At 50.2% G+C, this 15,422-nt stretch overlaps 1 protein-coding gene across 3 annotated transcripts in view; it reads right to left on the reverse strand.

Moving 5' to 3' along the window:
* Positions 1–745: 745 nt before the first annotated feature.
* HGSNAT (heparan-alpha-glucosaminide N-acetyltransferase) overlaps positions 746–15,422 on the reverse strand; it is a 50,181-nt gene continuing 35,504 nt past the window's right edge. Inside the window, exons 8-19 of one of the 3 annotated variants that reach the window (XM_036838668.1) lie at positions 14,458–14,534; positions 13,830–13,860; positions 12,227–12,387; positions 10,998–11,113; positions 8,709–8,830; positions 8,218–8,344; positions 7,019–7,105; positions 5,275–5,352; positions 4,607–4,677; positions 4,405–4,517; positions 3,426–3,758; positions 746–2,623 (exon numbers count right to left, since the gene is read on the reverse strand). In XM_036838668.1, coding sequence (XP_036694563.1) covers positions 3,577–3,758; positions 4,405–4,517; positions 4,607–4,677; positions 5,275–5,352; positions 7,019–7,105; positions 8,218–8,344; positions 8,709–8,830; positions 10,998–11,113; positions 12,227–12,387; positions 13,830–13,860; positions 14,458–14,534 — 1,165 coding nt within the window. In that variant the 3' untranslated portion in view covers positions 746–2,623; positions 3,426–3,576. The other 2 variants (XM_036838669.1, XM_036838670.1) reach the window with 2 other exon arrangements.

A 15,422-nucleotide genomic window follows, 5' to 3' on the forward strand; every position in this document is an offset into this window, starting at 1 on the left:
ACAGAATCCCACCAGACCCGAGATGGTAATGGATACCGTGGGAAGCCGTGGGCTTGGCCCTGCAGGGAGTGAGGCCAGCTGTCCTTACAGCTGCGTTTGGGATGGATTCTGCAAAGGAAAGCTAGCAGGATGCCGGCATCTTTTATCTGGCGCAGTGTTTGCACATACATAATTAGATAAGGGGGTTACAGGGTCTGGAGCATCTTATGACATGACGCAAACATCTAGCATTTCTATCAACTTTGAAATTGGAAACGCATGTAGCCTGAAAAAAAACAATGTTTTGGAACTAATGCCCAACAAAAACTGATTACTGGGAGAAAACTGGTGGCTTGCTACACCAGTGAAAACAGATTACACAGATATGCAACTGAAGACCACCACTGGCGATGCGTTTTCCCGCCTAATTTCAAAGTTTAAACAAAAGGTGTGTTTAACACCTCAGAAGCTGCATTGTTCATAGGGCCATGGCTTCTACAGCGTACGGCTTAGGATTTTTAAAGATCTACCCCTAGTTTTTTACAATTGATGGAACTCTCTTTCTGAAAGGCAGTTTGATTTGTTGAGAAAATTTCTCAAAGTCCATTTGTCACCCCCATTTATTTGGAAAACAGGACTACATTAAAGGAAAAATAAAAACTAGTATGTTGACTTTCATTTAAGCTGATACTGTCTGATACAAACGGGATTATTGTGCATTTATGAATGAGGCCCTTTATGGGCCAGAATGAAGTGAGGTAAAGTGTAAGAGCAGCAGTTTATTCACCTAATTATAAAGTGGAATTAGGAATATAAGTGCAAAAACTGAATAAACAATGTCCAATTATTACATCCCCACTCCAGGACAGTACTTTCTGCTTTGTTACACGAGGACTCCGCCCAACTTCCCCACAGGACGCACTGTGACACGTGTCTTCTGCAGCCACCGCTGCACAGGGCTGTCCCCACCGCCATGTCCCACTCCGCCACTCACCCCGCACACTCCCTGCCCTCCCCAGGGAGGTGCCAGCTGTCCCCGCTCAGCCCCGGGCCAGGCCAGTCCAAGCTCCCTTGTCACGGCTGGTTTTGCACAGTTTGGGGAGCGTTTTCCGGCCAAGAACGTTATGAGGCACAGAGGGGATGCCCGCTCCCTCCCGTGGGGCGTTGGCTGAGTGCGTGTGTCTGTCGTGATGGCAATGGGGCGGGCATCTCGGCCGTGAAGCGAGCTGGCTGAGCTGGAGCCCACCCGCCTTGGGACTACTTATGTGCGATGCTCTCCTTATAACCCAGCTGGATGGGGAGTTCCTGCTCCGTCCGGCTCAACATCCTAACCGATGCGACACCCCAACTTGAGAACTGCTTCTGGAGAGGCCCAGCTCAGCCTTGCCTGCTGAGATTCGGGGTGACACAGCCATGACCACCCACAAAGGTGCACCGCAAGAGAGGGGTTTCCTCAAAGATGACAGCTCTCCCCCCGTGCACGCGTGCGTGCACACACACACACCCACACACACGCGCACACACACGTTAGCTCCAGATACACGCGAAAGCAAGCCCACCACCCCATTTTGCTCTCACACACGCTTATTTAGCGCCTGCGCGTGAGGAGCGTGCCTCATCCTCCACAAGCTCAGTCCAGCGCGGGAAGCTGGTCATGGACCCACGTCGCTGTCATACAAGGCAGAGAGCAACAGGTGCCACGAGACTGAGCCCAACCAGATACGACGAGAACCCAGAGGAAGAAACTATTACTTAGGGACAAGACTAAGAGATTAGAGAAGGTGCCTTAGAAGCAGGGGGCGAATGTGATAGGTCAAGCGTCGATGGGAGAAAATTAAGGGGACTAAGCAAAGTCAGGGGCAGGAGGCAGCTGATGGGGCTGCAAATAGCAGGCTGGGTCCAGGGGGCTGGCAGGGAGCCGAGAAGCTGTGCTGGGCTCAGCGGAGGACGGCTCTACCTGCCAGCAAAGCTGTTCCACCTTCAGGGCAAGCGCTTGTAAGGAGGTGATGCGAGTCAGGCTCTGTTTATGCAGTGTAATCTGGGGCAGAGGGCAGTGACTTTACAGAAGGAGGGAGCGAGGGAAGGAGGCCGGTTGAAAAATGATTCCTCTTGGCATCTGGGCAAGAGTAACAGGCAGTGCACGTGAGAAATGCGACGACTTGGCAATGACTAAACATGGGAAAGGGGGACAGAGGAGGTAAAGCGGGTGAAAGACAGTTTTATCCGAGAGACAGAGGGTCACCTGTCTGCAGAGCTGGGACAATCCAAGCCGGAAAGGCTTGTGTTTGAGAAGAGAGGGTGGAGGGGGGGGAGCCTGAATGCTGGCGGACACCCAGGCGGACAGGTACAAGTTTGGATGAGAGTTCGGGTAGAGATGGGGTAGCTGGAAACTCACTATCCATGCAGGGTGATAGCTGACATCAGGGGACAGGTCGAAGTGACCCCGTCTCACCACGCAAGGATGCTCCAAAGCAACCTATTGCCACAGCTTCCTTCAACGTGGAATTCTCACAGAAAATCCCTAAGTAGGATGCTGCAAAACGGGAGTGCTGGTCCTCTGTGTTCTCCTCCTTCACTCCTGAGAAACACTTCTTCAGTTTGGTGATTCCAAGCAGGAAAGCCGCCTCCATTGTGGAGGGTCATTCTGAAAAGAGTTACTCTGATGAGAGTTTTTTAAACTTCTCATTTATTTTGAAGAGTTTTCTGTAACAAAATTATTTTTCTAAGGATTTCAGAAATGCCACCGATGTCTCCCACCCCGCTGGGTCTCAGAGCTGGAGGGGAGCTGAGCGGGCAGCACCGTGTCCCTCGTTGTGATGGGACCTGCCTGGCGTCTGACCCGGCAAGGATGCCACAGCAGGAGCCCGGCCATGACCATGAGCTTCTCTCTCTTCCTAGAGACAGAGGATGGCCTGGGGGACCAGCTACCACCCAGACACACAGACAGAAAGACAGACAGGCAGGAGGTGGGTGGGTAGAGAGATGGGTATATGCAAGGATGGCTGGGAATAACACATCTACTGTTTCACTTGTTTTGCAAGTGAGGAAAAGGAGAAAATGGCTTCTGATAGAAAAGCATTTTTTTGGACCCACCAGTTACTTACAGATCTGAAAGGAGATTACTTGGACTTTCTTGAAATACTAAACTGTACGTAACCGAAATATATTAGACTGTGTTACTACACACCATACCCAATGAGCTTCACAGTCAGACACAACAGAAACGGTGGTATCTTGGTCGGCGTGGACCAGCACAGAAAGACAGTCTGCAGGAAAGAAGATCAGTAAGATCAGACCTTAGGTGGTCACAGAAGGAAAATGGCCTGGTTAACGCCCTTGTGAAAAACTAAAGGAGAAATCCTTAGAATGAAGTTGCAAAGGCATCCATTTCTACAGAAGGTGGAGAGAAAAGACAGTTACGTTTCAGATGTCTGAGTCTCACGTACACAGAGTCAGAGGAGCCATGTCCAATCAACCAGCCTGAGCACGTCCACATCTCCCCCAATAACCTGGAAATATGCAGTTTTATAACGAATGGCTCTTTTTAATGAGGCCCCAGGCCCTGTCGTCCGCCAGCAACGCATCTCAGCTGCGGCCTCAGATTTTCCAAAACACCTTCTTCTTATAGAGAACGTAGGCGATGAGCACCCAGAGAGCAGTGGCGACTGTGTTCTGAACGAGATGCTCCTTGTGCGCCTCGCTGTCTCCCAGCCTCCACCGGAAGGGGAAGTAGTTGGCGAAGACTTCGTGGCCCACGTACACCAAGATCGAGTTCATGCCTGGGGAAACACAGCTGGTTATCGACTTAACTCTTGAAATTTGCCTTTAGTTCAGTGAAAAAAGAAAACGTGCCCACTTGTTATTGGCTACGCCAAAAATAAGTGATGCGAATCTTAGAGATCTGAGTGTAAACCTTATCCAAAAATTATTAGAAAACATTCCTTTGGTAAGTGTAATTCTGGAATACGAAATCTGAAAGGAAAGCCAGAATGAGTCATTTATATTCTCTACACAGAAAACTTGAGGACCAACGAGTATAAACTGTTACTGGACTCGGGGCTGAAACGAGTCACTGAAGTCATCTGCTGTCTCTCGTCTCGGGCAGAACGCGTGCATCTCCGCATGGTGTCTCTTCGGCACCGCCTGCAGGGCAGTGGGTTTACATGAGAAAGCACAGCCCTGTTTCTGAAGCTCGAGGGACTGCATGACGTGCCTGAAGTGGCCAGAGGGGTGCACTTATGATCCCACAACCTAAATGCTAAAACGGGGTGGGGCTGCTCGGGGACAGGCCCAGCGACGCCCTGCGTGGACCCCCTCGGACCCACTCGGCCGGCACCTTGGATACACCCGGCACCCGCGGCCTCTGGCCCGTCCGCTGGGTCCCCTCCTCCGTGAGGCCTGGGGCCGGTTGGTGGGGGGACTCACCCGGGTAGAAGAACGGGGTTCCCGTCCACAGCCCCTTCACGTCCACAACGGGGTACAGGACCAGCAGGATGAAGAAGGCGAAAGAGCTCAGCGTGGTGACATAGGAGATGGACCTGGGGGACAGCGGGCATCTCAGGGTTCCCGAGAGCACATCCAACGGCAGCCCGACCGGATGTGAAAATGACAGGCTTTCTGTACCTACCAGAGGTTTTTGTTGACTGGAATAAAGCCTTCATTTTCGGAAGCCTTTGTCAAAGCAACAGAAATAAACCCCTAGAAGCGGGGAGAAAGATGTTAAAGTTTTTTACATCATCTCAAGAAACAATTGTGGTTCAAAACTGAAAAACAGGAGTGACTTAATTGCTTAGGGAAGGCTGAAAACTGTGCTCTCCGTTTTATTCTTTTAACTGGAAGTTTTTTTTAAGATGTGTAACTAAAAATGTTCTCCAAAAAACCTCTTTTCAGCATTACTCTGAGTTGAAGGTAAACGAACTGATCAACTGGAGTGAATCCGTGGAGGAAACATGACTGCCAGGTCAGGGGTGAAAGGAACAGCCAAGCTTATCTTTTGCCCCCACTGAACCTGTTATCATTGGCCTGGTCCTTCTGGCAAAGGTCCCCCCCAGAACCCACACCTCCGCTCCATTTCCTCATATCTTCATTGACTTATTTATAAAGACATTTTCCTAAGAAAATCAACCTGAGAACTTAGATGTCGAGACTTTTCCTCTCTGATATTCAAGTGAAGAATGTTACCGATGCGAAGTGACAGCTGCTGTCTATCACACAGCCGGTCACTAAACATTTTATGTCTTTGAAATGTGTATGTGTGAAGAGAAGGAATTTCAGTGAGGACCATCTGCTACTTACAAGAAAACAACCCCAGGCAGCGAATCTGATCAGGATGCCTTTGGTCTGATCCTTGTAATACAGGAGTATTTTCCCTGCCTGGGGAAGAAAACGCACAGTATGACCAAGAGAATCGCCTGCGATGTGTTCTTACTTCATACTCATCCACTGTCCTAACCGCTCGACAGGCAGACTCACCTGCAGGCACTGGGGTTACAAGGGGATGAACGGTACCCCTGCCCTTGGCTAGTGGAGGCCTAGAGGCACAGGGACCACCGGGGAGGGAGGGAGGGAAGGAGGGAGGGAAGGGGATGTGCAGAGGCGGTACCGCCAGGCTGAGGCTATGAGCACAAAGCAGGAACAGTGTCTGGGCAGGAAGGAACAGCATGCACAGTAGTATGTCACACGGGTGAAAACGCACAGCCTCCCCGAGCTGCTGCAGGCAACTCAGAAAGGCCGGGGGTGGGCGGAGGTGGGAAGGTGGGAGCAGGTAGGCACGAGCTTTCTCCCACAGGGGATGGGAGCCAAGGAAAGTCACTTTTCCCCCCAAAGTGACAAGGGACCAGCTCAGGCTGGCCTGCTAGATGGCCCAGTCTGGCAGGGGTACAGAAGAGGGACAGAACAGGGTGGACCCAGAGGCAGGGAAACACTTTAAAAAGAGAAAAATCTGGACTTTGCATAGCCCCGCCCCCCTGCAAATTAGGAATTAATTTCTGGAAACATCAGAGAAAGTGTTAATAATAACTTATAATAGCTAAAATTTATGAATGTCCCATTCTTAGAACCTTATGTGAATTAACTTATTTAGGTGCCACTGCATCACAGAGGGTGCAGTAACACTCCCGGGATGACCCAGCTAGTAAGCGGGGTCAAGTCCAGGCACCGGCGCCGGTCTGTACTCCTCACCACCCACCCTCGGCTGCTCCTGCAGGCGCAGATTTCCCTGGAGAGCATGTGGGGGGATTAAATGCATTTATGAATAAAAGCACCCAATGTAAACTCTAAAGTGCTGCAGACAGAAAGGCAGTATCTCTAGATAGGAAATTATTTAATCACCAAAATGTATATGCTGTAGACCTGCACTGTCCCACGTGGGAGCCACTGGCCACCTGTGACAATTTCAGTTTAAATTTAAATGACGTAAAATTAAAAACCAGTTCCTCCGTCAGACCAGCCACGTCTGAGGACTCAGCGGCCTCATGGACAGCACACGCGGAGCATTTTCACCGTGGCAGAGTCCCCCCGGGAGGCTGGACCCGGTCTTTCCCCTCCCCGTCATCTCCCCTCAAATAATAGTTTCAAACACCAATAAGGAGAACTTCAACAAGGAAAATCTAGACTGCTCAGAATCCTAACAAAACTGCATGTGAGAGAAACCAAGAACAACCTGTACTGACTTTGGCATAAAATAGGCATAACCTGAAACTGTGTCAACTGTACACATAAGGTGACAGGTGACCTTCCAAAGACTGCCAGCCCAGCAGGGACCCCTCTCAGCCAGGGGCTGCTGTGTACCCACTGCCGAGATGAGCCATATGAATAACTTCTTTGGAGAATATAGGAATTATACCTAATTATTCGAATGTGCTAAATTTTAGCAACCTCTGGTTTTGACAACCTGTCAAATATAAACAGAATTTATTAGGTCTGAAACACAGAAGATGTGCTTCCAGTTACTTATTTTAATCAAATGGTTTTTGGATTAGTAATGAATCAATAATCATGAACTGTCAGGAACACACATTCTCATGAAATGAACAAATACCTGAACTCCTAAAAACGCCATCACGATGGAGTTGATGGTCCCCAGGATGCCTTCTGGGTCGTAGGCCACCTCGGTGTGATACAGCACCTGACAGGGCAGGACAAGAAGGCGGGACTCACCCAAGGATCGCAAAAAGCACACAACAACTCGCAGACAAAACGCAAACTTGGCTACACCCCAGTATTCAACATTTTTGGTTTTGCTGCAGAAATTCACTGCTAACTTATGGGGATGACGAGCAGAATACTTCTGGCCAAGAAAGTGTGTGGCATGTGACACTCTGGAAGGGAACACAGACGTGAGCCCTGGCGCAGTGCAGCCGCCTGGACCTCAGGCGGCCCGGGAGACCGTGCTGGGCCCTGTGGCTGTGACACTACGCGTCCCTAACCAGCTTCAAACACCACACGTGACACCTTCTAATTTTCAGCTTTACTCTTTGCGGCCAACCCTACTGTAACACCGACAGCTTCCTTTCTTCTTTTAAGGCAAATAACGATAAAAAAAATACCTTTGTATTATTTCATTATAAAAGAAATCGTTATTGTAGAAACGGCAGAAATTTGGAACCAGTCATTGCAGTGGGTGCTGGAAGGCACCGCGCAGCTATCCGGCCCCCGCCCGTCCGTCCCACCCCTTTTGCAATTAAAGCATCCACTCCCCCCGCTGCTAGACATATTCATGGCCCAAAGCTCTCAGCCGCTTCTGGATTTGTCCCTGAAGAGAGCTGCCCCTCAGGAGTCACCCCCTGGCCAGGCCATCACATCCCACCAGGGATGTCTAGGGCCTGGTCCCTCACTCCACTGAGAACAACCCTGAGGGGCCGCCCCAGCCCCCAGGAGACCAGCGGGGGCCTGCATGTGGCTGTCCCCACTGCCCCGTCCTGCTTCCTCCAGCCCCACACGTGCTGATCCCAAAAGCACTGGCTGACAGACCTCCCGCACGGGGAGCTGTCCCCATACCTGAGATGTACAAGAAAGCACCTTGCTGCACACCTGACACCAGGCAGTCTCACTTCAACAGCCAAAGAAACGTCTACACGCCGCCCACAACCAACATTAAACTCAAGTCTGTGAAGTCAGCCAACTTTTCAAATAAAACTTCGCTCCACCCTAGTCTATTTCATGGACACAGTTCGGAGTTGGCTCTTTCCCGTCCTTCCCCTCAGCATCTGGTTCCAAGTCGGAGCCGCGCTCACTCACAGCCGAGGAAGGATGCTGGTAAAGGTGATGGCCTCCCAGGAGCAGGCGGTCAATGTAGCCGGCAGCGCCTCCCGTGCAATTCGGGTACTTGCCCCAGTCTCCGAGGCCCCCGGGGCCCAGATAGCCGCTGGGGAAGCGAGAACATGCACTTCACCCACCAGACTTAGGAGCGGGGGGATGTACACTGGTGACGTGCGTGCCCACAGAGAGCCGCAAACACCCACCAGCCTGACGACCCCGGGGCGCCATGCACGTCCACTGCGGGGCCCCTGACTCGCCGGCTGCCCGAGGGGTGAGGCGGGGGCCCAACGTCCGTCCCACCGACCCTGGAAAACCTCACGGAGACAGGCCTCTGGACACGTGCCCAAACCCCCTCCCACACAAGGGGAGAAGAGAGAGAGAGGAAGGGAGGTCCCAGTGTGGGAAATCCGACAGCTGTAACCCAGGGGCTCGGACTTGGCAAAAAGGGGTTTCCCGCAGGGCTGGCTCACGTAGGGCATCCGGGAACAGGTAAGAAGAAGGTCAAGGCCAGCCAAACACCTTCCAGCATCAGGACGAAGAGCCACTGGGGCCAGCTGGATGTGATATCCAGCAGAGAAAAGCAGCTTCTCTCCTGCAGGGGCAGGGCATAAAAAACGTAAACTAAAAGCAAGTGGAATGGGAAACAATACACAGTCCAGTACATGTACTCAGAAAATTCTCTGTGACGCTCCTCTTGGCCTTTATGGTAGTAACAAAAAATAGACGCGTGTTTATTCCATATGTGGTATGTGGTCTAGATGCTTCATCTCTATGATATAGCACAGTAAAATGCCAGTTAAGAAGAAATCAGTGGACAATTCCACTCCTATACCCGAGATCTGAAAAGAGATGTTCGTACAAAAACTTGTACACAAATGGACATAGAATCATAATGCATAATAGCCAGAAAGTGAAAACAAGTCAAATATCCATCACCTGATGACTGGATACAAAATGTGGTACATTCATAAAATGGAGTATTATTCAGAAGTAAAAAAGAATCAAGTGCTGATGGTATAACATGGATAAACCTCAAAAAATATTCTGCTAAATGAGAGAAGCCAGACACAAAAAGCCACATATTCTATAACTCCATTTCTATGACATGTCCAGAACAGGCAGATCTATAGACAGAGAGTAGATTAGGGGTTGCCTAGGGCTGGGGGGATCTGGGGTTGGAGAGTGGCTGGTAGTGAGGACAGGGTGTTTTGGGGGATAATGAAATTGTTCTAGAATTAGACAGTGGTGACGACTGCATAACTCTGTGAATATACTAAATATCCCTCAATTTTACGCCTCAAATGTGTAAGCTTTATGGTATGTGAATTATATCTCAATAAAGCTATTATTTTAAAAAGAAATAAAGGGACTTCCCTGGTGGCGCAGTGGTTAAGAATCCGCCTGCTAATGCAGGGGACACGGGTTCGAGCCCTGGTCCGGGAAGATCCCACGTGCCACGGAGCAACTAAGCCTGTGCGCCACAACTACTGAGCCTGTGCTCTAGAGCCTGCGAGCCACAACTACTGAGCCCGCCCGCGTGCCACAACTACTGAAGTCTGCGTGCCTAGAGCCCGTGCTCCGCAACAAGAGAAGCCACCGCAATGAGAAGCCTGTGCACCACAACGAAGAGTAACCCCCTTCACTGCAACTAGAGAAAGCCTGCGCGCAGCAATGAAGACCCAACACAGCCAAAAATAAATAAATTAAATTAAATTAAAAGAAAGAAATACAGCTATATTTTTAAAACGGAAAATAAAATTTAAGCTTTTGGAGCTCTTCTGGTTGAAGGAAGGAGAGGTGCAGCCCACCACTCCTGGTGTCCCCCCAGCCCTGGGCTCCACTGTGGGACCTGGACGAGCCTCGCAGACCCTCCGGTCCCCCACAGCCAGCAAGGTCAGGTTCACGTGTGCACGTGCAGCCCCCGCGTGCCTTCCGTAGTCTACAGCAGAGGGCACAGGTGCGCCAGCGGGGGCTGGGGGGCGCGGTGCGAAGGAGTGAAGTGTAAATGCGCTCCAAGCACATACAACCGAGGGATCGTTACAAGAAAAACCAAGAGAACCTGAGATTCAGTGATGAATTTGCTAGTTACCCACATAGGAAGGAGCTGGACAACCAATACAGCTTTATTAACTTACTGTGAAGTAGGACCCCAAATGGAAGGATTGAAACATTTCCACCTGAAGTTTTACTTCCATTGAGGGAAAAAAAATAGCTGTCATCTGAGTAGACTCAACTCAGCCATTTATAATAAGACAGGAAGTAATTATAAAAGAGGTGAGATGCTCACATACTTCTTACAAAGAAGAAACAGGAAGCAGCCCAGGGCGGAACTGTCATCTCCTGGCCCGACCTTGGCACTGTCCAAGTCAAACCTCTGCAGCATATGTATAGACACTGAAATGTTCTGTGAGGTTTTTGTGTGTCTTTACCACCAGGAAATTGAAAACCTGGCAGTAATTCCCCCAAGAGGCTGGACCAGCCAACTAGAAGATGGTGATGTTATTTAACGCCATCACATTCATTTGATTAATGGAAACTGAAATATGTGTGAAGAGGGTAGATCTCATGTTACGTGTTTTTTACCACAATTAAAAAAAAAAGATATAAAGACTAAATAAAAATAACTAATTGAAGAGAAAAATGAATGTTTTTGACTGAGTTAAAGAGTCTTGTAGTATCTGGTACTGCACTCAAAACTAAAGAAAGTTCTAGCACCTAAACAGGGACCTCTCCCCCTTCTTTAATGCAGGGTTTCTCACCGAGGTGCACATCTCAGGCACGGGCTTGGCAAAGAGCAGCTCCAACACGGCGACCACAAAGTAGGTGCCCCCGAGCCGCTGGAGCACGCCGGGGATGCGCACCTTCTCCCAGGACACTGCGGGACGCACAGGGTACAGGGGTGTCAGCCAGCACTGCTCACTTCACCCCAAGACGACACCACTGTTTCCTGAGGGGGGAGACAGACTTCCATTGCACCTGAGGAAGTTAAGCTCTTGGAGATGGAAACACACGTGGCCAAGGGCCTGGCTCACACACGGCAGTGAGGCTGGGCTAAGAGCAAGGGTCCGGCTCGGTGTGGGGATAAAGTGCGGACGCCCTCGGCCCTGAAGCCACGCCCCGCCCCACCCCGGCCATTCCCATCAGGAGTGTGGATTCAAATCACATCCAGCAGGAACCTGCAGACCCAGTGCAGGCCGCGGACTGTCCCTGCCCTGCAGGCTACGTGACTGTATCACTGCCCGAGGGTAACCCTGTAAGGACCCCCGCAGTGTGTCCTCCTCGGAGCAGCGGCCCTCTGTTGGGTGATGCATCGAATGGACTTTTCTGTGACACCTTCCCTTAGGACCCCACCTCCTCCCGTCGCCTGAAGCCTTAGTGCTTCTTGCCTGAGGGGTTCGCCTGGCACCTGCCTGGGTAAGTACGTCTTCTTTCTGCTAATGACACCGTAAAAGCCCCTTGAGGACGGTGGCCGCTGCCCTCCCCGGTTCCGACACTGGTCCCCAGAACAGGGCTCACATCCTTCCCTCAGCTTTTCTGTCCCTCTCACGCCACTCAGTGACAGAGATGTCATACCTTTCCCGCAGCCCGGGGGCATTCAGGTGATGGCAAGGTGGACCCTTGAACAACAGCCTTACTGTGAAAGCTGATGAAACCAAAGCGGCAGGAGGGCGGCTCTGAGAACCAATGGCCTGGTCTGGCCCCTGCTCTGCCCTTCACTACACACGGACACAGCACCTCACTCTCCCGGCCCCAGGGTCTTCCTTTGTACGAAGGGTTTGAGTGGACTTGGTGGCACCTCCCAGGCCTAAAATTCCAAGATAGTAATAATAATAATGCCCAAAGTCATACAAGCATTAGATATACTTTTCTAGTAACTGTTCTTTTTGCAGGTACATGAGATGGAGAAACTGCACTTCTTTCAAATTATAACACATCGTTTCCCTATTTCAACCTGAATACATTCTAACAGAGGGGAGAAAATACTTACGTGGACCAAGGCAATAATTGGGGTTCACGATGACAATTCCTATACAGATTAACAGGAAACTCCTCCATGCAATTTTCCCCAGCAATCTGAATTTGGAACATCCCCGCTGCAGAACGGAAGTCATTGACAGAAAGATCGAAGATCCCATAATAAACACAAACCTAAAAAAACAACAGCTATTACTAGGTGGCCACTTCCAACTTTTTTTGTCTCTATGTCATTAGTATTTTATAACCAAATATGTAAGAGAAGCAACACGTGATTTTTGAAAGAAACCGACGACTGAAACCACTTCCGGTTTAGTGGTGGAGAAGAATCAGAATGTTGGGCTGGAAGGACTGTGCACCTTCTCATCCTGTCTTAGGGGGAGATCCTTCGGGACTCACTGCAGCTTCCATGGACAAGCCTCCCATCAAAGACAGACAAACCACTAGGTATAAAATAAGCTACAAGGATGTATTGTACAACATAAGGAATACCAATATTTTATAATAACTATAAATGGAGTGTACCCTTTAAAAACTGTGAATCCCTATATTGTACACCTGTAACTTATATAATGTTGTACATCAACTATACGTCAATTAAAACAAAAGGAACTCCTCCCCCACTCAGATAAACCTGAGTTCACATTAGCAGTGAAACACTGGGGACCAAAGACGCAAACCAGTGGCTGGTCCTGCCTATAAATGATGGAGGCAAGTCGCTCAAAGCATCTCAGCAAAGACAAAAAAGCCACGTTGTGCAGGGGCCAGAGTCCCTCAACAGGGGAATGCTCCGGGCAGAGCGGGGTACTCCACTATTATTTTATTCTATTTTATTTTATTTTTTTATTTGTTTGTTTATTTATGGCTGCATTGGGTCTTCGTTGCTGCGCACGGGCTTTCTCTGGTTGTGGCGAGCGGGAGCTACTCTTCGTTGCGGAGCGCGGGCTTCTCATTGCAGTGACTTCTCTTGTTGCGGAGCATGGGCTCTAGGCACATAGGCTTCAGTAGTTGTGGCTCGTGGGCTCAGTAGTTGTGGCTCACGGGCTATAGAGCGCAGGCTCAGTAGTTGTGGCGCAGGGGCTTAGTTGCTCCATGGCATGTGGGATCTTCCCGGACCAGGGCTTGAACCCGTGCCCCCTGCATTGGCAGGCGGGTTCTTAACCACTGCACCACCAGGGAAGTCCTCCACTATTATTTTAAAGTGTAACTTATTACTATCCTTAACTGCTACACACTTATCAGAATTCCCTGATGCTGATATACTGCATACCTTTTAGGAACTAAGATGTTTAAATTTATTTTCAGGATTAGTGGAATATTCAGAATTTATGATTTCCTACGAGATTCCAGGAGCTTGTACATCATATCCACACTAATAAAATGTTCCCTCTGAAATCAGCAGTCTTTTATTCTCAAGTGTCTTAGATAAGCACGAGGCCAAGTGTCAGAATGATTCAGGAACCCGGCTTTCGGAAGGACGTCATCACGCCATCACCTGTGGGCAGCACAGGCCCGCAGCCTGGAACTCAAAGCTGGTGTTGGGAAGGTCCAGCATCCGCTGAAACCAAAACTTTGCAGATGGCCTACGAAGAGCGGATGGCGGGTTGGCAACTCACCACGGGAACACAAGGTCAGCCACCGTCAGTCCTGCAGAAGAACACAAGCACGACAGTGAGGAAAGGACCTGGAACGTCGGTGCTCCCCGACCCGGGACGGCTTCCATCTCACACTGACAGGGCGAGTCCTGGGAAAACCTTGTGAAGCAGCACCGAGCTCCCTGGACTCTGCGGCCAGGGGCCAGCCCGGGCGCTACCTGAGAGCACCCCTGCTATGGCAGCACCACAGAGAAGTATGCGGACAATCTGTGTTCTTAGGCAGATCTTACTCAAAACCCATCCTAGACCACCCCCCAGCCAGATTCACAGCCACTATTCAGCACCACTCCAGCCACCCCCAGATCCACGGCACCCCCAGGAGGCCCACGAGTCTCAGGGCAGGACGCCCATGCGGCTGAGGTACACGGCACACCTAGAGGAGGACAAGGATCGTTGACAACGTGATGGCAGCGAAGCATCTCGGAGCCAGAGCACATGAAAGGAAGAACAGAACTGAAGGCTGACAGGATGACCTAAGGGGCCTCTGTGGGGCTCACCTCTAGAACCCCTGGGGGACGCCGAGGAGCCCTCCTACCTGCGGCTCTCAGAGGGCCCGCGTCAGCAAGGCGATCTCTCGGCGGTGGCTTACCGTTCCAACTTGCATGCCTGAAGTACCAGTATCTCCCACCTCCGTAGTTCACGAAGACCATGAGGATGAGAGCGATCCTGCAAAGCCACAAAGATGTGCTCTCAGGGCCTGGGCATGTGACAAGGATGGCCCGGCTGCAGGACACAGGTGCCGTCATGATACAAGCAGACACTTAACGAGCAGGAAACTCCCACTTCTAACCATCACGGTTAGGACCCTGCGCTAAAGTCCTCTCTGCCAACACTTCCAACATGATGTCTGAAGAAAAACTTACACCAACACTGAACTGTGTAACTTGAAAACGGTGCAAAACATTCCCGATCACTCCACTTTGTGCTAATTACTTAGATGTCTCAGGTTAAAGAACTGTAGTGGGAGGGGACAGTCTTCAGGGTCAAGCCCTGGGTCCCTCTCTCTTAGGAGCCACTAGACCTCAGGCGAGCCCCTCATCAGTTCTCTGTGAAGGAGGGGCACCCCTGACCCGGGGACCACGGGCACCATGATGGAGAGTAACATACATCACAGCACCTAAACGGTGCTTGAAATATCTTAGCACTTAATCAGTGTCAACTCCCGTCCACCTGTGGACATCTCCGAAAGGAAGAGAAATACAATAAAATAGATTCTGCATGTGCTGTTGTTTGCTGCTAATTTCTCAGAATGGAGGGAAAAAAAAAGTTAGTATGTCAGTGGGTGATTTGTGGGCACTCTGGAGCCCAACTTACTCAACTCTGTGGCTCAATTTCTTTATCTGTGAAACAGGTGTATTATTAAAAGTATATACTTCATAGGATTGCTAAGAGATTAAAGAAATTAAGACAAATTGGAACAGTGATTGGCATACCATGAGGACACAAAACTGTTAGCAGTGGTTACTATTAGTATCATTACTGTTATTACTGCCTGGCTTTGGATACACACACAGGAGCACTCAGAGCTGGGGAAGCTGGGTCAGAGTTATCAGG

Source organism: Balaenoptera musculus, chromosome 21, assembly GCF_009873245.2.
Source record: "Balaenoptera musculus isolate JJ_BM4_2016_0621 chromosome 21, mBalMus1.pri.v3, whole genome shotgun sequence".
In the NCBI taxonomy this organism is placed as follows: Eukaryota; Metazoa; Chordata; class Mammalia; order Artiodactyla; family Balaenopteridae; genus Balaenoptera; species Balaenoptera musculus.